The sequence below is a fragment of the Lepisma saccharinum genome, chromosome 5, assembly GCF_977018435.1.
Source record: "Lepisma saccharinum chromosome 5, izLepSacc3.1, whole genome shotgun sequence".
NCBI classification, from domain to species: Eukaryota; Metazoa; Arthropoda; class Insecta; order Zygentoma; family Lepismatidae; genus Lepisma; species Lepisma saccharinum.
This window is the reverse complement of record NC_139233.1, coordinates 91730925-91755333: the sequence shown is the minus strand read 5'-3', so window position 1 is coordinate 91755333 and position 24409 is coordinate 91730925. Positions and strand designations below refer to the sequence as shown.

The 24409-nt window shown below is 36.9% G+C and overlaps 1 protein-coding gene across 1 annotated transcript in view; it reads left to right on the top strand.

Annotated features, from left to right (window-relative positions):
- Nucleotides 1-24409, top strand: part of LOC145988428 (PX domain-containing protein kinase-like protein) — a 109584-nt gene that overhangs the window by 41155 nt on the left and 44020 nt on the right. The window contains exons 6-8 of the mRNA XM_083123320.1: nucleotides 1464-1706; nucleotides 3070-3275; nucleotides 14704-14784. Of these exons, the coding sequence (XP_082979446.1) occupies nucleotides 1464-1706; nucleotides 3070-3275; nucleotides 14704-14784 (530 nt within the window). The remainder of the gene's footprint in view (nucleotides 1-1463; nucleotides 1707-3069; nucleotides 3276-14703; nucleotides 14785-24409) is intronic.

Sequence of the window (24409 nt, the reverse complement as noted above, 5' to 3'; positions counted from 1 at the left end):
TGTTTGTTTGGCATCTGCCTTCTGCTTCCGTACGGTGCACTTGCACCCCAGAGCGTTCGGGCTGACACCTGGCGCGAAAAGTGACAACTGTACTGCAAGGGGACATGTAGATTCAGACGACTTCGATGGCACACGAAAGCAACGGGAAAGAATGGGATGGAGCACTTGCCAATCCTTACACGGCCACAGTTTATCGAACATTTTTCCGGTCTGAAAAAATAAGTTAGCAGAATTAGTTGTTATTGATTTGTGCATTATAGTCAAAATGTTACAGTTGAGATAATTTACTACAGTGTTGTGAAGTACAACAAATTTATTTTTCTGTGTCCAGATATTCTGCCCCACGTTTGTTGGTTTCATTATGTGAAGTGTCGATGCAATGATTATACGATGAAAAGTTATCCACCAATTTTTGGATCGGAAAACTAGGGTGCGATGATTATGTGGTGAAATATGGTACTCATATAGCAGTATGTGTATTGTATGTTTGTGAAAGACTGATTTTATTTTGTATCTAAATATATCCATTTGGCGGTTATGCGTAGAGAGGTGGTTCACTCCAATCAACTTACAATTCATTTTTCCATGCACTTTATGTTCATGATTAATTTTGCCATCTCTCTGGTAGCTTTGTCAGGTGTGTACTGGCTTCCTGCAGGTGGCATGGTTCTTTTTTCTCTCACTTGCAAGAATGGGGTGGCTTGCTGATGGGGGGGGCCTTTTTCTTCCTGTTCCTTCAGTTTGGGTGTGGTCGTTCCTTATTTGGCTGGCTACACATATAGATTTTATTATTATTTTGTATTAACTTTAATTAAATATCGCATTGTGCTGATATGTTCTTAAAAATCGTAGTGTAATAAGCATGATAGCCCCCTCCTAAAATATGCATGTGTTGCTATCTTGTCCAACATTTCACAGAAACTCAAATTTTGAACTCTCAGTAATGCATGCATGCATTTCTGTTACATGGTAAGTGTTTTCGTATAGTTACAAATTCGGCTGAGCAGATACCAATCCTGATATGTTGATATCAGATCTTGATATCTTGATTTGTTGATATGTTTTGCAGAGTCCTGGAATCTCACAGACTGCAAAAACGCTGATCAATACTTTCGCAGCTTTCGTATCATGGAAATTATGCAAAATGCGTAGTTACTATGGCAAAAGCATTGTGGGGATAAATGAATGTTTGTGATTAAATTATTATCGTATGTACTATTTGAAAGCCAATCTTTGATATATTGATATAGTACAGTTCCAATTCAAAACTATACTTTAAAATTTGTAAATATTCTGAAATCCTTAAGGTTTGGCATCAGTGTTGGTACAAATGTGCAAGAGTATCAGGTCAAAGTGGTGTTGGCTCAGTCCAAAAAAAAATATTTCATTGTGCATATCATTGTATTGTGGATTGTTTCTTTGTATAGTGTTATGCTTAGTAATGATGTCTTTTGTTGTTTTAGGCCATCTACATACTGGAAACATTGTGATAGAAAATGGTAAAGTAAGACTGTTGGACATAGAAAATGGAGTTTTGGGTTTGCCTTCGTATTATAGGCCATATTTTTTGCCACATAAGAAGATACAGACATTAGAAGCCATTGATGTGTATTGTTTTGGCCATGTTTTGTATGAAATGTCCTTTGGTCAGCCTCTGTGTGAATCTACCTGTGATATTTATCCACCAAACTGCCCTTCATTGCTAAGTAAGTGTTCTTGTCTTTTCCGTGACTCTTGGGGTGAATGGCGTATTAGAATGGGACAAACATATATTTAAAATTTTTAACTCTATGAACTCTATTTTTTATGGGTGATTGATTAATGGACAGTTAAAATAGGTATTTTAAACAACATTCAAAGACACTAACATCAAAACACTTTATAAATCATTTTCCAACATTCTATGAATTTTTGCCATTTGCATCTTAAAGGTTTGGAGGAATATTTTTTTGAGGATTCTTTGTGTTGACTTCATACATAATTATATAACAATTGCAGTGTCTTTTGTGAAAAAAAAATACTTTGTGTCTATTGAGTTCTGAGACCCACTGTCACCATTCACAAACATGCTTCTGACATTAAACAAATTTTAGAACAATCCAAGTGTAGCAAGGTATATGGCAATTTTTTCACTGAAATTAAGGGAAACTACTACGGGTAAAATTAGTTATGTACCTTATTATACTTGGAATGTTATAAATTTGTTGAATGTGAAACTGCAGCCATATGACCATATGTAGATGCCAACAGTGAGTCACTGAAATTAAGAAGTTTTTTTTTCGTAAGACACACACAGAATGATTATGTAATTGTGCATGAAGATAATTCAAGTGGTTCTATGAATTAAAATATTCCTTGTAAAGGGTGACCCAACAAGAATGCCGGATTTAATAACGTGAAAAAAATATTTTATTTTCATGAAGTGGCATATATTTCTACATCGTTACAAAAGTTACATGTCACTAGTTAAATATGAAAAACAATATCTGTCATATGTATCCCATGATTTGTTTTGCATGTAGTCAATATCAATAAAATTACTGATTACTCTTAGACAGACTTGCTCCTCAATTTGGCCGATGACAAGTCGAATTTCCTCCTTGAGTTCTGGTAGAGTTTGGGGATTGTTTTCATAAACCTGCGATTTCACTTACCCCCAAGGAAAGAAGTCGTTGGGTGTCAGGTCACATGACCTCACTGGCCAGTTCTGATTGCTGTTGCGCGAAGGACTTGGCCCAGAAATTTGTCAGGCAGCAAGGCAATTGTCTTGTGGGAGGTGTGGCAGGTAGCACCAACCCAATAACAACAATACAATGGCACAATTCATATCTGGCATTCTTGTTGGGACACCCTTTATGATGAAAGAAGTAATGTTTAAAACCTACTTTTCAGTACAAGACTAAGAATTTGATTTGAATTTTCCATTTGTTAATACAAAATTGTTTTTTTAAAAATACGTGGAAGACCTTGAAAAGTAAGGGAATATGTTTTGTAAGAACAACGAGGAATTCTGATTTGATTATGAATGAAATATAATTTAATAATTCCAATGTATTTTTTCTGTTCCAGAATCTGTACTAGAATCTATTCTATCAACAGAAGCAGGCAAGGGAGGCCTACCTACATTATCAGCGCTACTCATGCATCCATTGTTTAGTTCTAGTTCCCAGGGTTTGCATGACAAGCCTCATTTGAAATTTTCTTCTCATTTGAAGGAAGTGCTGAGGGATGCATGTCAAAAGATAGAGGCACGACTGAGAGAGGAGCAGAAGGCTGTAAGTTTATTTCTTGTAATCCTGAAGTACAAATAAAATTAGACATGGGGCTGATTAATCGGTTCTCTATCGGTATCTGCTTGTGCAGGTGCATTTTGTTTCATTGATATCAGCGGATACTGTACACATGATGGGATGTATCAGTTTAACAGTAAAATTGCAGATAATTTATCCAGTCTGATATTTCTACGACTAAGCTTCAACTTAGTGCAGAGTTCTGCCATTTTGTTACTATCTTTGTCAATTTAATTTATTTCTTTTGTAGTTTACAGTTGTTACAAGGATGTAAGCACAATTTCTGTTTTAACGTTTTGGGACCCTTCATTAGACATGAATTTTTTGTTTGATTAATGTTACAGTTATATCAATGGGGTAAATTTAATGGAAACAAAAGGAAACAGTTAGTACTAAATATATTGCACTCATTTGGTGCTACAGTCCACTGTGGACATTGGTCTCCTGCAAAATTCTCTGTCAGGACCTTTCCTTCTCCAACACATACCTTGTATCTCTTTAACCTTTAGTGGGCAGCAGACTGTCAATATTTCAAGTGCACCAGGATTTCCGTTGAGGATGCACGGCACGGCAGCAATATACCCATCATTTCTTGAAAAGTACACATGATTTTTCAGTCCTTTCTTTTTTTGTTAATTAGTATAGGCAGGGCTCGAAAAATCCCAGGTGCCAGGTCACCATGGCGACTAAAAATTTCAGCCTGGCAACTGATCTTTTGCTGTAATATTGCCATTTTTCAAGTTTGCATGTATGAAATTCTGAAAACTCCAATTTAAAATTGCAGTACAACGTAAGTTAGCAAATGATTTTTTATCAACGTTGTGAACATTTCATAGAATAAAGAACAATTTCTTACTTTTTGTCCCCCCCCCCCCATTTCCCGTTTTCTCACATGATTTAGCGATGTGTTGAGTACAGTGACGCTCAGCTTCTTATAGATTGATTTGCTTATTTTTTTTCCCACTTTTGACTTATTTGTGAAGATGGTGATGAGTGATGATATGATAAATGAACACTCCCAAATATCCATGCTCAGGCCGGGATTCAAACGTGTGACTCCTGGCATTGTAGAGCGATGTGCTAACCACTCTGCCACTAGGGCCGGCTCGCCTTATAGTATGCACAATTGCTAGTAGGTGGTTTCTTGGCACCTGATTTTCAGAGCTGGCGCCTAGCTCTGAAGAAGATTTTTCGAGCACTAAGTATAGGTATGAAGGTATGATATACTGTTATTGCCTGCCTAACAATATCAACATTTATAAAATCCACATGACTTTCCTACTTATTATTCCTAGGAGGAATATTAGTACTTTTCATTTATATAACAAGACTCACATCAACCAAAATATTTAAATTAAGAATAAAAATATTAATAATATATGACATACTCTAATATACTCAAAAGGTATGACATACTCAAAGCAATATATCCATTGTTATTATTATTAACAAGTGAAGATTGAAAGAAATATTTAGTTTTGCCTGTAAATTATGTGATACGAGGGTCACTATTTATATTTTGAGCCTAACAATGAAAAAACAGGAATTTGGCATTAAAAACTGCTTTATTGTTTTTTGAAGTATTCTCCTTTATGGTCAATACACTTTTGCATTCGTTCGATCCATTTGTCAAAGCAGTTTTTCCAATCTTCTTGAGACACCTCCATAATATGGTTTTTGAACGCATCAATGGCATCTTCCGCCGATGAAAATCGTTGTCCATGCAATTTATTCTTGACATTCGGGAACAAGAAGAAGTCATTGGGTGCCAAATCAGGACTGTACGGTGGATGACCCATCAATTCGATTTTTTGACTGTTCATAAAGTCGGTTATTAGACGAGATGTGTGACAGCTGGCATTGTCTTGATGAAGAATGATCCGACGGTGTTTGTTTGTTTTCCGTATTTGACCGAAGACCTCTGGTAAACAAATTGTTGTGTACCATTCAGAGTTGACCGTTCTACGTTCCTCTAAAGGCACAGTTGCCACATGACCAGTTTTCCCCAAAAAACAGGCGACCATTTGTTTCGATGTGCTTCGAGCGCGAACAACTTTTGATGGATTGGGTTCATCTTGAAACACCCATACAGTCGACTGCTGTTTACGTTCCGGCTCATATGCATATATCCATGATTCGTCACCTGTTACAATCTTATATACGTCTTTTGAAGCATGTATTTATTGAGCATTTGTTTTTGAGTTTTTGTCAAATTGTGTGGGATCCAACGAGAACATACCTTTCTCACAGCTAAATGATCATGTAATATTTTATATATGCTGGTGGAACTAATGCCTATGGTTGCCTCAATCTCACAGTATGTCACATGACAATCTTGCAGTATTAGGTTTTGCACAGCATCAATGTTTTCTTGAACAACAACTGATTTTGGACGACCTTCGCGAATCTCGTCGGTGAGCGAAAGGCGGCCACTATTAAATTCCTTATACCAGCGTTTCACAGTGGCAAAAGATGGGGCTTCATCGCCAAATGTGGAAGTAAGTTAATCGATGCACTCTTGTCTTGATAATCCACGTCGAAAATCGTAAAAAATCATCGCACGAAAATGTTCACAAGTTAATTCCATTTTATTGTTGCGCAATCTCCAAGGCAACATAAACAACACAAATCAAGCTATTGACAAAACATTTGAAGTACGTTATGGTCAATAATGCCAGACGATTTCGTGCAAACGTCAAATCACGCCTAACTTCAATCAGTGTTGCCAAGGCTCAAAATCTAAATAGTGGCCCTCGTAGATTTATAAAAATTGCTATAACTCCTAAACAACTGTACTTTCTGAAAAATTTAAATTTTACATGTAAAATTGAGTAAATAGCAACATTAAGCAATGTCCGACAATTAAGTATCCAGGGGGATGTGGGGTAAAAAACCCAAAGTCATCAATTTTTCTTAAATTATCCAAAATTTCCAAATGTTTTAATTTTTTCTATTATTATTAATTTTGTCTTTTGTCATTGTTCCCTCCAAATTTTGTCCATTCTGTATCCATAGGGCCGATATTAGAAGCGAACTTCTGGAAATTGTTCCATAAGCTGGCAACATTGCCGCTTTACACAACTTATTGTTTTACACAATGTTATTTTTAATTTTTTTTAGCCAAGAAGTATCAATTTGATTTCAACAAGACTTTGCATGGTTGTAGGAATGTACCATTGCTACATAGTACATTTTTTCATCCACCATTGTCTATTTTTTTGAAAAATCTAAATTTCTTCTTCTTCCTTTAACTAATTATTGGGAGGCACAATGTATAAATTTTACCTCTGAGTCATTCCACACCAAATCAACACAGATATGTACAATTTTCAACCTGACCATCTCCGATTTTCATGAAATTTGGGGAGTTGAAACTATGGATTGAACTTAGTAACTATGAAAATTTTGAGTCTCGTTTGTCTTGTAATTGTAAAATTATTTAAGGTCAAAGTTTGAACGTTTGAGTTGAATTCAATATGGCGACCAAAAAAATAACATACCTCCGCTTGACACACACAACTATGGTTCCCCCTGGGCCTAACCTGTTTCTATCATGACCAAATGTACCCAGCATAACTCCTTTACATTTTATATAGGGTGTAAAGGGATTTTTGACTCATCCTAATACATTGGAATGAGGCCTTTATCAGTCACATAGCTACACATATTATTTTGTTTCTCCTGATCCCATTGCAATCCCAGTTTGATTTTTTCATATATTTTAGAGTATAGCCTGGTGTGCCAAATATATGTTTTTCACGAATTTTAGCGATTACATGTTTTGAGATATTCAAAGTCAAAAGTTAAGGTCATGTGACACAATTTTCTTTTTATCATTGGAAAGATATTCCATTCCCTGCACAATGAACTATATTTAGAGGCATGCATATTTCGTTTTTGACGAAAACACGAATTGTGAAATAACACATTGTAATGCTAATTTTTCATGTTTCTGAAAGGTGTGAGGTGCATTTTCCTACCCTGTTTTGTCACGAAATGATGCAAAATGAACTGCAAAATGCAAAATTGACAATTAAACATGAAATTTACCGTTTATATACCGACGCGACACTTTGTGAAGTCTAAAGGCACAGTTGCCACATGACCAGTTTTCCCCAAAAAACAGGCGACCATTTGTTTCGATGTGCTTCGAGCGCGAACAACTTTTGATGGATTGGGTTCATCTTGAAACACCCATACAGTCGACTGCTGTTTACGTTCCGGCTCATATGCATATATCCATGATTCGTCACCTGTTACAATCTTATATACATCTTTTGAAGCATGTATTTATTGAGCATTTGTTTTTGAGTTTTTGTCAAATTGTGTGGGATCCAACGAGAACATACCTTTCTCACAGCTAAATGATCATGTAATATTTTATATATGCTGGTGGAACTAATGCCTATGGTTGCCTCAATCTCACAGTATGTCACATGACAATCTTGCAGTATTAGGTTTTGCACAGCATCAATGTTTTCTTGAACAACAACTGATTTTGGACGACCTTCGCGAATCTCGTCGGTGAGCGAAAGGCGGCCACTATTAAATTCCTTATACCAGCGTTTCACAGTGGCAAAAGATGGGGCTTCATCGCCAAATGTGGAAGTAAGTTAATCGATGCACTCTTGTCTTGATAATCCACGTCGAAAATCGTAAAAAATCATCGCACGAAAATGTTCACAAGTTAATTCCATTTTATTGTTGCGCAATCTCCAAGGCAACATAAACAACACAAATCAAGCTATTGACAAAACATTTGAAGTACGTTATGGTCAATAATGCCAGACGATTTCGTGCAAACGTCAAATCACGCCTAACTTCAATCAGTGTTGCCAAGGCTCAAAATCTAAATAGTGGCCCTCGTAGATTTATAAAAATTGCTATAACTCCTAAACAACTGTACTTTCTGAAAAATTTAAATTTTACATGTAAAATTGAGTAAATAGCAACATTAAGCAATGTCCGACAATTAAGTATCCAGGGGGATGTGGGGTAAAAAACCCAAAGTCATCAATTTTTCTTAAATTATCCAAAATTTCCAAATGTTTTAATTTTTTCTATTATTATTAATTTTGTCTTTTGTCATTGTTCCCTCCAAATTTTGTCCATTCTGTATCCATAGGGCCGATATTAGAAGCGAACTTCTGGAAATTGTTCCATAAGCTGGCAACATTGCCGCTTTACACAACTTATTGTTTTACACAATGTTATTTTTAATTTTTTTTAGCCAAGAAGTATCAATTTGATTTCAACAAGACTTTGCATGGTTGTAGGAATGTACCATTGCTACATAGTACATTTTTTCACCCACCATTGTCTATTTTTTTGAAAAATCTAAATTTCTTCTTCTTCCTTTAACTAATTATTGGGAGGCACAATGTATAAATTTTACCTCTGAGTCATTCCACACCAAATCAACACAGATATGTACAATTTTCAACCTGACCATCTCCGATTTTCATGAAATTTGGGGAGTTGAAACTATGGATTGAACTTAGTAACTATGAAAATTTTGAGTCTCGTTTGTCTTGTAATTGTAAAATTATTTAAGGTCAAAGTTTGAACGTTTGAGTTGAATTCAATATGGCGACCAAAAATATAGCATACCTCCGCTTGACACACACAACTATGGTTCCCCCTGGGCCTAACCTGTTTCTATCATGACCAAATGTACCCAGCATAACTCCTTTACATTTTATAGGGGGTGTAAAGGGATTTTTGACTCATCCTAATACATTGGAATGATGCCTTTATCAGTCACATAGCTACACATATTATTTTGTTTCTCCTGATCCCATTGCAATCCCAGTTTGATTTTTTCATATATTTTAGAGTTTAGCCTGGTGTGCCAAATATATGTTTTTCACGAATTTTAGCGATTACATGTTTTGAGATATTCAAAGTCAAAAGTTAAGGTCATGTGACACAATTTTCTTTTTATCATTGGAAAGATATTCCATTCCCTGCACAATGAACTATATTTAGAGGCATGCATATTTCGTTTTTGACGAAAACACGAATTGTGAAATAACACATTGTAATGCTAATTTTTCATGTTTCTGAAAGGTGTGAGGTGCATTTTCCTACCCTGTTTTGTCACGAAATGATGCAAAATGAACTGCAAAATGCAAAATTGACAATTAAACATGAAATTTACCGTTTATATACCGACGCGACACTTTGTGAAGTCTAAAGGCACAGTTGCCACATGACCAGTTTTCCCCAAAAAACAGGCGACCATTTGTTTCGATGTGCTTCGAGCGCGAACAACTTTTGATGGATTGGGTTCATCTTGAAACACCCATACAGTCGACTGCTGTTTACGTTCCGGCTCATATGCATATATCCATGATTCGTCACCTGTTACAATCTTATATACGTCTTTTGAAGCATGTATTTATTGAGCATTTGTTTTTGAGTTTTTGTCAAATTGTGTGGGATCCAACGAGAACATACCTTTCTCACAGCTAAATGATCATGTAATATTTTATATATGCTGGTGGAACTAATGCCTATGGTTGCCTCAATCTCACAGTATGTCACATGACAATCTTGCAGTATTAGGTTTTGCACAGCATCAATGTTTTCTTGAACAACAACTGATTTTGGACGACCTTCGCGAATCTCGTCGGTGAGCGAAAGGCGGCCACTATTAAATTCCTTATACCAGCGTTTCACAGTGGCAAAAGATGGGGCTTCATCGCCAAATGTGGAAGTAAGTTAATCGATGCACTCTTGTCTTGATAATCCACGTCGAAAATCGTAAAAAATCATCGCACGAAAATGTTCACAAGTTAATTCCATTTTATTGTTGCGCAATCTCCAAGGCAACATAAACAACACAAATCAAGCTATTGACAAAACATTTGAAGTACGTTATGGTCAATAATGCCAGACGATTTCGTGCAAACGTCAAATCACGCCTAACTTCAATCAGTGTTGCCAAGGCTCAAAATCTAAATAGTGGCCCTCGTAGATTTATAAAAATTGCTATAACTCCTAAACAACTGTACTTTCTGAAAAATTTAAATTTTACATGTAAAATTGAGTAAATAGCAACATTAAGCAATGTCCGACAATTAAGTATCCAGGGGGATGTGGGGTAAAAAACCCAAAGTCATCAATTTTTCTTAAATTATCCAAAATTTCCAAATGTTTTAATTTTTTCTATTATTATTAATTTTGTCTTTTGTCATTGTTCCCTCCAAATTTTGTCCATTCTGTATCCATAGGGCCGATATTAGAAGCGAACTTCTGGAAATTGTTCCATAAGCTGGCAACATTGCCGCTTTACACAACTTATTGTTTTACACAATGTTATTTTTAATTTTTTTTAGCCAAGAAGTATCAATTTGATTTCAACAAGACTTTGCATGGTTGTAGGAATGTACCATTGCTACATAGTACATTTTTTCACCCACCATTGTCTATTTTTTTGAAAAATCTAAATTTCTTCTTCTTCCTTTAACTAATTATTGGGAGGCACAATGTATAAATTTTACCTCTGAGTCATTCCACACCAAATCAACACAGATATGTACAATTTTCAACCTGACCATCTCCGATTTTCATGAAATTTGGGGAGTTGAAACTATGGATTGAACTTAGTAACTATGAAAATTTTGAGTCTCGTTTGTCTTGTAATTGTAAAATTATTTAAGGTCAAAGTTTGAACGTTTGAGTTGAATTCAATATGGCGACCAAAAATATAGCATACCTCCGCTTGACACACACAACTATGGTTCCCCCTGGGCCTAACCTGTTTCTATCATGACCAAATGTACCCAGCATAACTCCTTTACATTTTATAGGGGGTGTAAAGGGATTTTTGACTCATCCTAATACATTGGAATGAGGCCTTTATCAGTCACATAGCTACACATATTATTTTGTTTCTCCTGATCCCATTGCAATCCCAGTTTGATTTTTTCATATATTTTAGAGTATAGCCTGGTGTGCCAAATATATGTTTTTCACGAATTTTAGCGATTACATGTTTTGAGATATTCAAAGTCAAAAGTTAAGGTCATGTGACACAATTTTCTTTTTATCATTGGAAAGATATTCCATTCCCTGCACAATGAACTATATTTAGAGGCATGCATATTTCGTTTTTGACGAAAACACGAATTGTGAAATAACACATTGTAATGCTAATTTTTCATGTTTCTGAAAGGTGTGAGGTGCATTTTCCTACCCTGTTTTGTCACGAAATGATGCAAAATGAACTGCAAAATGCAAAATTGACAATTAAACATGAAATTTACCGTTTATATACCGACGCGACACTTTGTGAAGTCTGAATTATCCTGAGAGTTATGCAATTTGCGGAAAATTGATTAATTCTGGTAATGATTTAATGTGCTATTAGAAGGGATATGTTTATTTTGTGTAATAGTGCAGTTTTTAAATCAAATTTTGTATTATATTCACATTTTTAAAACCAAAATGTCATTTTATTTGCTGCTTTTTCACTGCTATAACAACGAAATTTCATTTTATTTACCGGTTTTGAACCTGAAATTGACTGTTTTTGTACCGATATTTTGCATCTTTATTTACCAAAAATATGTGCCTCTAACTATATTTCATTTTCTTAGGCCAAATAGGAGCAGAATTTACAGCACATTTAGTATATCTAAAAAATCTCTGAAAGGGCAATTTCTGCGAAATTTGACCTTGAATAATTTTACAATTACAAGACAAACTAGACTCAAAATTTTCATAGTTACTAAGTTCCATGTGTAGTTTCAACTCCCCAAATTTCATGAAAATCGAAGATGGTCAGGATGGGAGCTGTGTTGATTTGGTATGGAATGACTCCTCCACTAAAAGCCCTGTCTTTGAGAAAGAAAACAAAATAGATTTCATCTCTACAACAATTAGTTCTGGAGCAACAATTATTTTATTTTTGTACTCTGTGGCAAGTTTGAAAAGCCCACGCATGTGGTCAAGCCCTGAGAGGCTGGACAGGCACCGGTGGCTCTGCCTTGTAAAGGTTCAAGTCTTACTCAACATCGGTGGGTCTTCCAATTATCCATGTCATGTAAATATCTCCTTCTTACATACATTGTTCTCTGGCATTCAGTAGATGTGTTGTAGCCAATTCAGTCTTGCTGATTTAATTTCTTTCACCAGTTTTGTATCTTTGTAAAGTTGACATTGTGACAGGTTAACTTCTTACCTGTGTTTTTGACTATGTTAGTAGGGTTGAGTAGATACCAATTACAATGTATTGGTACAGATAGTATTGATTGGAATTCATTTACCGATACTTTTCCAGTGTTTCAGTGTTTCTAGGAATCCACATGATACTTTTGTACAGTATTATTCTCCTCAAAATTATGTAAAATCGAAGTTTTTTTTTTTTATTCTGCACCAATTTTATGTGAAAACCCTGATTTTATGATTACTTATCATGTAGTTTAATATTCTGATATAATTCTGGAATATCTTAAAGCACTTGGTAAATTGATGCATATATAATGGTCGTTCAAGGTTGACCGAGACTTTTATTTCTAGGAAAAAATTGGAAAGTCCTTTAAGCACCAAACTGTGTGAGTTTTTCAAAACAATCCCTCTGAACATCCAGGCACTGCTGCCATCATTGTGTCAGTTCCCTGATTCCTTTGGCATAGAAGGAAGTTGACATATTTTGTCAGTGCTTCGTATGTCTTCAATTTCTTCCCTCTCATATACTCTTTAAGCGACTCAAACAAATCTGTTAATCACTAAGGGCTAAGTCAGGAGTGTAAGAATATGAAGCAAAAATCCTTTCGGAGAGTTGTTATTATCCTGTAGTTTACGGTTATTACAAGAGAAAACCGTTTTTAGTTGTGACGTTTCAGGAGAACACACGCTCTCTTCATCAGACATTTATTTTCATTGTTGTTACTGTCAAATTGGCCATGTGAGGTCGTGCATAGTCATGGTAAAGAATGACATTTACAGACAACATCCCTGGTCTTTCCTTGCGAATGGCATTATGTACGGCACCCTTCATCAATGTGCAGGAGTACTTGGCATTAATCATGACCCTTTCCCCAAAAAAAAAAAAACACATAAAGAACACCTTGCATGTCCCAGTCGGACAAATGTGTCCATGCAGTTCATTCGTCAGCAAGTAGCATTCTTTGCCCAACTGCTGACATTATTCATACACTCTTGCTCGTGACATTATTTATTCCCCATACTGTGCTTGCAATCTTCTCAAAATATCAGATGGCTTTACGTTTTCCTTCACAAGAAATTTGATCATACACCTGACCCAGAGCTACAGACACACTACTAGCTGCCATTTTTGCTAACACCAACTGCATCGGGATGAACATGCAATACTCACGAAGGATGAAGGTACATCCTCTTGCAGTTTTATTGTTCTCCAGCTATTTACCACTTTTTTATACACAAGTGTCAACGTTGGAAGAACCCTTGTAATTGGACTGGAATACTTACACACATTATCAATATTTTCAACATTTAATTATTACAATTTTGAATTAGTATCAGTATCATTGGGAAACGTTAAGTGTGTCAGTAGCTGTTGAAAGTGGATATTGGTTTAAAGTGGTAACAGGTCAACCATAGATGTTACCTTTTATTTTGTTTTAAAGTCTAAAATTTTGTCCCTGAAATATAGAGAGAGCTAGAGTTATGTACCAAAAATGAACATCATTACATGTTCCCACCTGAAATGTTAAGACTCGGCTGGACTTTTGGCTGCCACCAGGGCAGATGTTTTTTAACATTTTTCTCACCTTTTTGAAAAACCACTATCACTTTCCAAAATCTGAAAAATTACATCAGCTTAGAGTTCCTTCTAGAGGATTAGCGTGAATTTTCATGTCGTTTTCTTTCACTGTTATCTAGATATTATGAATAGTTGAGTATAATCATGAGACTATTGAGAATATCTAGGTAACAGCAGAAGCAAACCACGTGAAAATTCGCATCAATGTCTAGAAGGAATTCTAAGCATATGTAATTTTTCGGTTTTTGGAATATCATAACGGTTTTTTGAAAGGAGAAGAAATATTGAAAACCGCTGCTCTGTTGGCAGCCAAAGGTCCAACTGATCCTTAAGACATCATAAACATGACACCATACTGGTGACATTTCACACACATTCTTCAGATCTATGAAGGGACAGAATCAAGGGACACGTAAACTAGGTTATATATTTGCACTGGACCAGATTGAAGGGAAAGTTGTTCAGGAGTATGGAGACATAAGAATCCATATGTTACCAGATCTTGTGTGTGAACTGTTTTTTTTTGTTTTTTTTGTGTGTATTCCACCTTCTTTGTGTTGAAGTTTTCATGACTGAAAGACACAAGTTTAGGTTAAAAATTTTAAAAGAGCATATCAATGTGAGCCATGAAGAAATTTACTTGTAATTTTTGTTTTGAAGGTGAGGAAACAGAAAAGACTGATGAAAGTTCAGGAACTCCTGAGCTCGGAAGAAGAAAGGAAAAAGCGAAAACAGAAAATGGTAAGTAACTATTAAAATATTTATTGTTCTTTAGTAATACTACTCAAAGAATTTTGTTGAATCGCATGTCTTGAGATGGGTAAGTTTCTGTGGAACATGGAAAGTGAGAGCTACTTAACGTATTTACACATGTACAGCGTAGAGCGGAACCGAATGACACATTTCAAATGGTCAGATATAACACTAGCCTGCAAAGGAAAACTTTTTTTCAGCTGTATGAACTTCAATAAGGGAATTTTACTAATTGCGATACTTTGATTTCAAAAATGTATTAGGTGCATCCAGAAAGTAAGTTTCACACTCACCCTCAGGTGGCAGGCCATGCGTATTGAAACCGGTTTTGCGCATGTGTGAAAAGGCACATGCCCTGGCTAGTGAATATCCTAGAAGATGCTTCCCGAAAGTCCTCAGTGGCGTCCCGGCAGCGATGAAACATGGTGGTTCTTATTCCATCTCTCGCCACGTTCGAGGTTCGTTCGGAGATCAAGTTCTTGAACTTACAAAACATACAGCCGATCGAAATTGATCGGCCAGGTGTATGAGCCAGATATCATGAGCAATGAATGAATGATGAATGAACCCTAATCAGGGTGGCGACAGACCTGGAAAACCTGGAAAACCGGGAAAAGTCAGGGAATTTGAGGTGTCAAAAAAAGTCAGGGAAATGTCAGGGAATTTGGTCTTCATTGACTTCAAACAGTCTTTTGACGAAAATTGTTATAACTCTGGCACTATGGGAGCAATCTACTTCGGATAACTTTTGTTTTGCAGCTAAAACATCAGCGCATGCAACGGTGTACAATTTACAACACCGGACCGAAGAAGGGGGCTTGGGGGGCACGTCCCCCGAATTTCAATGGAAAAAACAAAAATCTGGAGTTTGCCCCCTCTTCTCCCGCTATTTTGGGGAGAAGGCGCAAACTTTAGTATTCTTTTCAAAGAATGGACATTTCTCAACAGAATGAAACATGTTTTATGTTCTTGGGTGCCATACAAGTTGAATAATAAGCCAAAATGTGATTATTATTTTTTTACGAAATATATAAGTAATTTGCATTTTTGGAGAAAAATTGTTATCACTCGGGCACTAAGGGAGCAATCTACTTCGGATAAGTTTTGTTTTTCAGCTAAAACATCAGAGCATGCAGCGGTGTACAATTCAGAACGCCGAACCGAGTAAAGGGGGTTTGGGGGGAGCGACTACTGAATTTCAATGAATGAAAAAAAAAAAAATATGGAGTTTTCCCACTATTCTCCTGTTATTTAGAAAGAAGGTGTGAACTTTAGTATTCTTTTCAAAGAATGGACATTTCTCAAGAGAATGAAACATGTTTCATGTTCTTTGGTGCCATACAAGATGAATAATATGCCAAAATGTAATTTTTCCTTTTTTTACGAAAACTAGGTAATTTGCATGTTTGGAGGAAAATTGTTATAACTCTGGTACTATGGGGGCAATCTACTTCGGATAAGTTTTGGTTTGCAGCTAAAACATCATAGCATGCAACCGTGTACAATTCAGATCACCGAACCGAAGAAGGGGTGTTTGGGGGCGCGACTACCGAATTTCAATGAAAAAAAAACAAAAATCTGGAGTTTACCTCCTCTTCTCCCGCTATTTTGGGGAGAAGGCGCAAACCTTAGTATTCTCTTCAAAGAATGGACGTTTCCAAAGAGATTGAAACATGTTTCATGTTCTTGGGTGCCATACAAGTTAAATAATAAGCCTTTTTTTTTTTTTTTTTTTTAAACGAAAAATAGGTAATTTGCATTTTTGGAGGAAAATTGTTATAACTCTGGCACTACGGGAGCAATCTACTTTGGATATGTTTTGTTTTTCAGATAAAACATCAGAGCATGCAACAGTGTACAATTCAGAATGCCGAACCGAGGAAGGGGGTTTGGGGTGGTGCAACCCCCGAATTTCAATGAAAAGTCAAAAGTCTGGAGTTTGCTACATTCTTTTCAAAGAATGGACATTTCTCAAGAGAATGAAACATGTTTCATGTTCTCGGGTGCCATACAAGTTGAATAATAAGCCAAAATGTGAAACTGTTTTTTACAAAAAATAGGTAATTTGCACTTTTGGAGGAAAATTGTTATAACTTGGACACTATGGAAGCAATCTACTTCGGATAAGTTTTGTTTTGCAGCTAAAACATCAGAGCATGCAACGGTGTACAATTCAGAATGCCGAACCGAGGAATGGGGGTTTGGGGGGAGCGACTACCGAATTTCAATGAAAAGAAAACAACATAAAAATCTGGAGTTTAACCCCTCTTCTCCCACTGTTTGGGAAGACGGTGCGAACTTTAGTATTCTTTTCAAAGAATGGACATTTCTCAAGAGAATGAAACATGTTTCATGTTCTTTGGTGCCATACAAGTTGAATAATGAGTGAAAGAAACTCTGTTCGGAAATGTGGCATGGATATGTTGCGGAGGGGGGGGGGGGAGGGGGGGGCTTGGTCATCAATATGAATTTCCCAGGCTTGCTCCAGACCTGTGTCAGAGTTTCCACCCAAACATAAGAGTATGAAGGTCCAAAAGGCACATTCATTTCGTAATCAGCACCATGATACCATATGGTATCATCGGGCCAGTACGACCTTACCCTGATGATACCTTAATGGTTGGTATCATTGGAGGAGTAAAGGTTAAGCCTCTAAATATTATGTGGTGAAAAATGCATTGAATTATCATTTTTTCTTGTCCGTATGGGAGTAGTAAGGGAACTTGTCAACAGATGGAGGGGATGAGAGCCAGTGGCGCTGTCCGATAGTTGTCGGACGTCGTAGTAAGCCATTTTGTTGGGCAAACTGAAGGAACATGGAAACAAATATGTTCCATTGATACATACGATTTTTGTCGAATATCACCACCCGACAAAGTATCTCACTACAACATGCGACAGAAATTGCATGGACTGCAACATCCAACAAAAATCGAATGCATAAACAAGAAGAGCTTTAGACTGCAAATATGCTGCTGGAATTTTATTACTCTTCTGGCTCACTTCACCTTATTTAATGTAGCAGTGCTTAGGAAGGTTTTCTTTCATCATCCTGACACATTACTGGTTTCGCACAAGTTAACATACGTTTACAATGACATTGCACTATTCTTAGATATCAAGAAGAATCCAACCAAATGGGACATATATTGAATAATATCACGAAAAAGTCAAACATAAATCTGCATTGGTGAACGTTATAAAAATTGGCAAGTGCATGCTCCCAACCTCAAATTTACTGCAACAGTAGTATTGCAATGAAATTATTGCCACTCTCTGTCCTGTCTGTTTAAACTCATGAGAGATGATCATTAATCTCTCACTGAGTAAGGTTATTGTCCAATATTATGAAATAATATACTAATAATAAATACGTAAATATTTTAATATCATATTTACTCGAATCATTCAATCATAAAAGCAAATTACTTTCTTCAAGAATTGACTTTTCTCTGCCAGCCCTGCTAAATTCTCACTTTCCATCTACTGATTTATACGAGGGGTGGCCAGAAAGTAATTTCCAATTAGTAGGGACATTGATTTTTTGCAAACGCCAAATGGTAATTGCTGCGAAGTTATGTTTAGGATGTGCAGTGATGTCGGGACACATTTTTCGCCCGTTCGAAATATTGAAATAATGCGAATTTGGCAACAAAAAAAAATGCGAATTGTAGGCATTTTTAGCGATTTTTTTTAAAAGAAATATCCTAAAACAATGAAAAATTCCATGAAATCCAACATCCTTGTCTTTTCTAGACCATGTTTGTGTACAAAGAACATTCAAGTTTTCCAACATTTTACTCAAGAGTAATCTATAGAGTTATACGTACGTGAAATGATTCCGACAGCCACATTAAATCATTTATTTCCCACGATTTTTTCAACTTCTATCAAAACCATTTGCATCACAGAGCAAAGTGGCAGGGTTCTAACAGGAGATCGAGTGCTTATCTACCGTCACACGGGAGCCACATCTTCGTATTTGTCGCACGAGATATGTTTTGAATTACCAAGCTAAGTGCGTACTATCGGCATTTGTCGAGTGAGTAATAATGGAGCTGAGTCGTTAGGGCATCTGACTACTATGCTAGAGACCCGGGGTCGTTCCCCTGCGGGGGAGAACCGGGATGTTTTCCACCTATTCAAACTGCTCTTGCACCCACTCAGCATCATACAAAGCTGGTACCTTGAGGAAACTTTGAGGGATAAAGGCAGCCAGGAGTATGGTGCTGATCACGTCATCCCCACCTTCAGCCGTGATCAAGAAAGTGTGGGGTCCTAACTCCACACCAAAATTTCATTATTTAAAATCCTTACCTTAAAATTAATAAAGGGGTATGGAAAATAACTTTCCCAAAATAACTTTCAAGATATCAAACTCTCACGAAGAGGCATAAGCCATGTGACTTACAATTTGAAACAGTAGTTTAAAAACACCATGAAGGTATAATTTCAGATATTTGCCAGAAAATGCCCTAAAATGAAAATGTGAATTTTGGGAAAATTTTTCGGCATAATCACCACCGTTGTTCTGGCATGTGTCGCAGCGTGGCACTAAATTTTGTATGCCCATGGTATATGTGTCTGACAGCAAAGACTGGAACTATCTCTACCGCAATGTAGCTGTCAAATCCTTGCCTTGCCAGAAACCTCTTCAGTTAAACAAAGAGATGAAAGTAGGTACATTCAAGGCCAGGGCTGTACAGGGAGTGGTCCAAGATCTCTCACCTGAAGTGATGCAAAGGGCCCGTGTGTACTCAGCTCTATGGGGTTGTGCACGTTCGATTGGCCTTCCGTGAATTGTCTGCACCATCGTCTGACCATCCTATCACTCACGACGTCCGGTCTGCACAACTCACACGATTTCTCTGTGCCAAATTCTGAGCATGCAATGTAGGCTACATCGCAGTCGGTGGGAGACTTTATGAGAGCTACAATCTTTAACCTAGAACTGTCCTAAACCGGCTGCATTGCAACTGTACCAGATTACATCTACATGCCACTTCTTCCTGCCTGCATGTGTGTGTGTCGCTCTCCGACCACTAATGCTGCATATAGGCACCATTGGAGCTTTTTCAGGATGCCCCTCGTATATGAACTTTCAGAAGCTTTTATTATTAAGAGTGTTCCTGTTTTAATGTGTTGGTTAGCTAAATCAGGTACCTATACAATGCAATTCTATAAATTCCTTGCATTAAATTTCTACATACCCTTTTCGTCAGCATTAATGGTATAACTGCATGTTGTCAGTTTCACAGCACTTCACTTGGATATACTGTACTGAAGCAGAAACCCCATCGATAATGTAAGGAAATATGACACTTTCTTTTGTTCGATTCAGTTGTTTCACTTATATGCAAGAGTTAAGTTGTTTGTTTTACAGAGAAGAGAGAAGTAGCTTTATGCATTGAAAAATGAGTCCGCACTCGTAGTTTTTTGCAAGCAGAGGGTTCCAAACCTCAGTGGAAATATCAACATATAATACCGAGAATGTATAAGGAGACTGATTGATTAAGAAATACAATTTGTAATTTATCAGTCTTATCTCATATAGTCGTAACTTTACAAATAAGCAAGTATTTTATTTTAAACTTACTGCGTATGACAAAATTCCATAATCCTTCCTTAGCTTGTGAATTGTAATAATTTTCCAAATTCACTATTTTGCAGTTTGAATTCAAGTCATAGAGAATAGAGAAATTAAGTCAATTTAATAGAAGATAATATTCGTACTTAGCAAAACCATGTGGATCTGTATGAGTTTATTATTTCCATTTGCAAAAACATCGATTTAGTTTAGTTTGTAATTGTCAGGGAAAAATGTAAATTTTGTCCTGGAAAACCTGGAAAAGTCAGGGAATTTCATTTCTGCTTGTTTGTAGCCACCCTGCTAATCTTTCTATAAGTATAGCTTGTGTTGCTGTATAATCCATAAAACGGGGAATGCGAGCACATATATGATTACGCTTTAAAAAGGAAAGAAAATAAATTAGAAGAAAGAAAAGAAGGAGAAGTCTTTTCTCTAATCAAAGATAGAAAGGAAGAAGAAGCCTTTTCCCAAAATAGAAGGAAGAAAAGAAGAAGATGATTTCCTTTCAATTATACATATATATATATATATATATATATTAAGGATGGGCCGATATGAAATTTTGGCCGATACCGATAAAGTACCGATATAAAATTTACCGATACCGATAACCGATATTCTACCAATCCGATATAAAATTAGAAATGGTCGATGAAGAACCTGAAATGTTCTTTGATCTCCTTAATAAGTATGTGTTTTGAGGTGACTGCAGTGCAAAGAAAGTTGAATATTTAGACAATTACTTTTTTAAAAAAGTAGGGCATCTAGATTATCGATAAAAATTACAACAAAATGGCAGAATTTTGCACTGAATTATAAGATATTTATCGATATATCGGATCGGTAAAATAATCGGTAATTTTACCGATACACCGATGTGCCTTTATCTGCCGATACCGATACAGTACAGATTAATCGGTCCCATCCCTAATATATATAAGAATATAACCAACGTAAATTTGGAATCAACATATATATATATATATATAAGGAAAATGGAAAATGCATGGGCACGGTGCTGACATTTCTGCAGCATTACCATGATGATGACGATTTTCTCAACCGGATCATCACAGGGGATGAAACTTGGGTTGCATACAGCATCCCAGAAAGCAAGCAGCAGTCCATGCATTGGTGCCACAGTGGATTTCCATGCAGGACAAAGTTCAAACAGACTGTGTCTGCACGAAAAGTGATGTGCACGGTGTTCTGGGGCAGATAAGGCATTCTGCTCATCGAGTTTCTGCCCAGAGGTGAGACTGTGAAAGTTAACCGTTACTGTGAAACACTGGGGACATTGCGATGAGCCATTCAGAATAAGTGATGCGGTAAGCTCAGTGTTGGGGTGATCTTGCTGCACAACAATGCGAAGCCGCATATGGCTAGGCACACTGCAGCCCTTCTGGATAGGTTTGAGCATCCATCGTACAGCCCAGATCTCGCTCCCAGTGATTACCACCTGTTCTTGCATCTGAAAAAGTTCCTGTCCGGTCAACATTTTCACAGCGACGAAGAGGTTCAGCCGGCTGTCACACAGTGGTTCGGTGCCCAGGTGGCGGACTTCTACGATGCAGGTATACAGAAGTTGGTCCCACGCTATGACAAGTGCCTGAATTCAGGTGAGAATTATGTTTACAAGTATCTGGACAAGTGCTGTATCTGTGGCAATAAATCATTGAATGAAATTGTTTCCTTTTTGTGCATGGCCCCAGGGAAACTTACTTTCTGGATGTGCCTAATATTTTGTTTTGTTGTATCACGTCAGCGTATTTCACAATATGTTATTTCATTATTATATCAATTTATCGATAACAGCAACATTTAGAAATAGTGTAGAAATTGCAAATACAAGATAAATACAATAAATTATAATAATATAGTAACAGTATAAAAAATAAAATATAATTACATGTACTATTATGTAATTATGTGTCTAAATACATAAAATAAATTATATATTCAACGTTATTTGCATCGAATAACAGTTATAAAATGTGTATGAGAATGTCAAGCACAAACAAACCAAATTAAGAAACAGAAGTAGAAATTGACACATTTTTTTGACTTACCTATGATAATGGATATTAGATGTCGTTGGTTTCATTTTTTCTCTTGTGGAACTGAATTGTAAACCATTTCCTTGAGTGTTCTCTGGCAGGCTCGTCACAGAAATTGGCCATTATATGTACATGCCAGCATCCCTGAAAATGCCGCTCCAATTACTTAAGATCTTGGTGGGACGTCTCACCTTGCTCTTCACTGAGAGTGCCTCAGTTATCGGAGAAGTAATCAAGATGTGACATCAGGAAATGAAGTTTCTGGCTCATGTTATGACTGAGCACTTTGAACTTGTCCAACATATTTTTTACGATGTCTTTGTACAGTGGGCCCTTCACATTACCAAAAAATTTCCTCACAACTTGTTTGAATGCTTCCCATGCATCTTCTTCAGTTTTGTTCATTGTTTTGTTGAAATCGTCATCAATCATCAGCTTACAAATTTGCGGTCCATCAAATACACCTCTGACTTTAGCTTATGATAATGAAGGAAATTTAATGCATAAGTATTGGAAACATGGGACACTTTTGTCTAGTGCCTTTACAAACTTGTTTCATAATTCCAAGTTTTATGTGTAATGAGCGAAGGAACATTTTCTGTCTACAAGACTCTTTTGTAACATTTCTGGATCGTGGTTTCAGTTCCTCTCTTTGAGGCCAATATACAGTATTCCAATGTTTGTCTGTGACTCTACCATTCCACTCACACATACAACAGGGAAATTTTGTGTATCCTCCCTGTTGTCCCTGTAATAAGCCAATGGCTATAAGGTCACCGTATATTTGCCACTGATGCTCCTGGTACTTTATTTTGTTCAGAACTAACTTCAATGTTTCATATGACTCACCTAGGTATGTAGAATGTGGAAGAGGATGGATGCTAATTTATTGCCATTGTGTTGTAAAACTGTTTTAAGACTTTGTTTTTGCGGGAGTCGATAAAAAGATGCCAGGAACTGGTATCATATGCTTCCCCTCTCAACTGTTGCACAAGATTAGAGATATCGGTACAAAATACCAGTTTATTTCTTGTGTGTAACATTTCCGAAAATGTTTGTCATGATGTTTATACCAAGAAAATGTAACAGAGAGATTCTTTTCATGTAGTCTTGAGGCAGGTAATTCACTCTTTTCCTTACATGAGCCCTAGGTCTCGTATCAAATCATTCAACTAAGGTTGGATTAATACACTCCTCACAAAAAGTTTGGAATAATGTTATGTTAGAGAATAGGTGATAGACACGGCCTTGCAATGTAACGACACACGGTATCTGGCTGCTGGGCATTCTCGTCTTATCACTGGCATATGCCACCGTGCCTATCACCTATTGCCTAATATATATATATATTAATATTCCAAACTTTTAGTGAGGATTGTAGTTTTGGTAGCGATAACAGCAGCCACTCGTCGTGGTAAACTGTCCACAAGGTCGTGTAGTACACCGAGTGGGATATTCCACCATTCCTCCTGCAGTATAGTCATCAACCCTAGAAGTGTAGAAGGGTGAGGCGATCGCGAACTCAATTGGCACTCCAGTTCGTCACATACATGTTCAGTAGGGTTGAGGTCAGGTCTCTGAGCAGGCCAATCCAGTTGGGTGAAATTATTTTCTGCATACCACTCCATGGTAGCCCTGGAAACATGACAAGTTGCATTATCATCCTGGAACATACATTCTTCATTTCCATTGAAACGCTACAACGTTGGGGGCATGGAGTTGTCGAGAATAACTCGGTGGGATGCAGACGTCATGTGGCCATACTCCGGTACCAGTGGACCCACGCCATGCCAGCTGAAACAACCCCAGAACATGATGCCGCCACCACCATATTTCACTGTGGGCACTACACACTCGGGTAACAGACGTTCTCCGGGTAATCGCCATACCCACACACTCCCATCTGATCGAAAAAGTGTGAAGCGTGATTCATCGCTCCATAGGACCTTCCGCCATTGCTCCACTG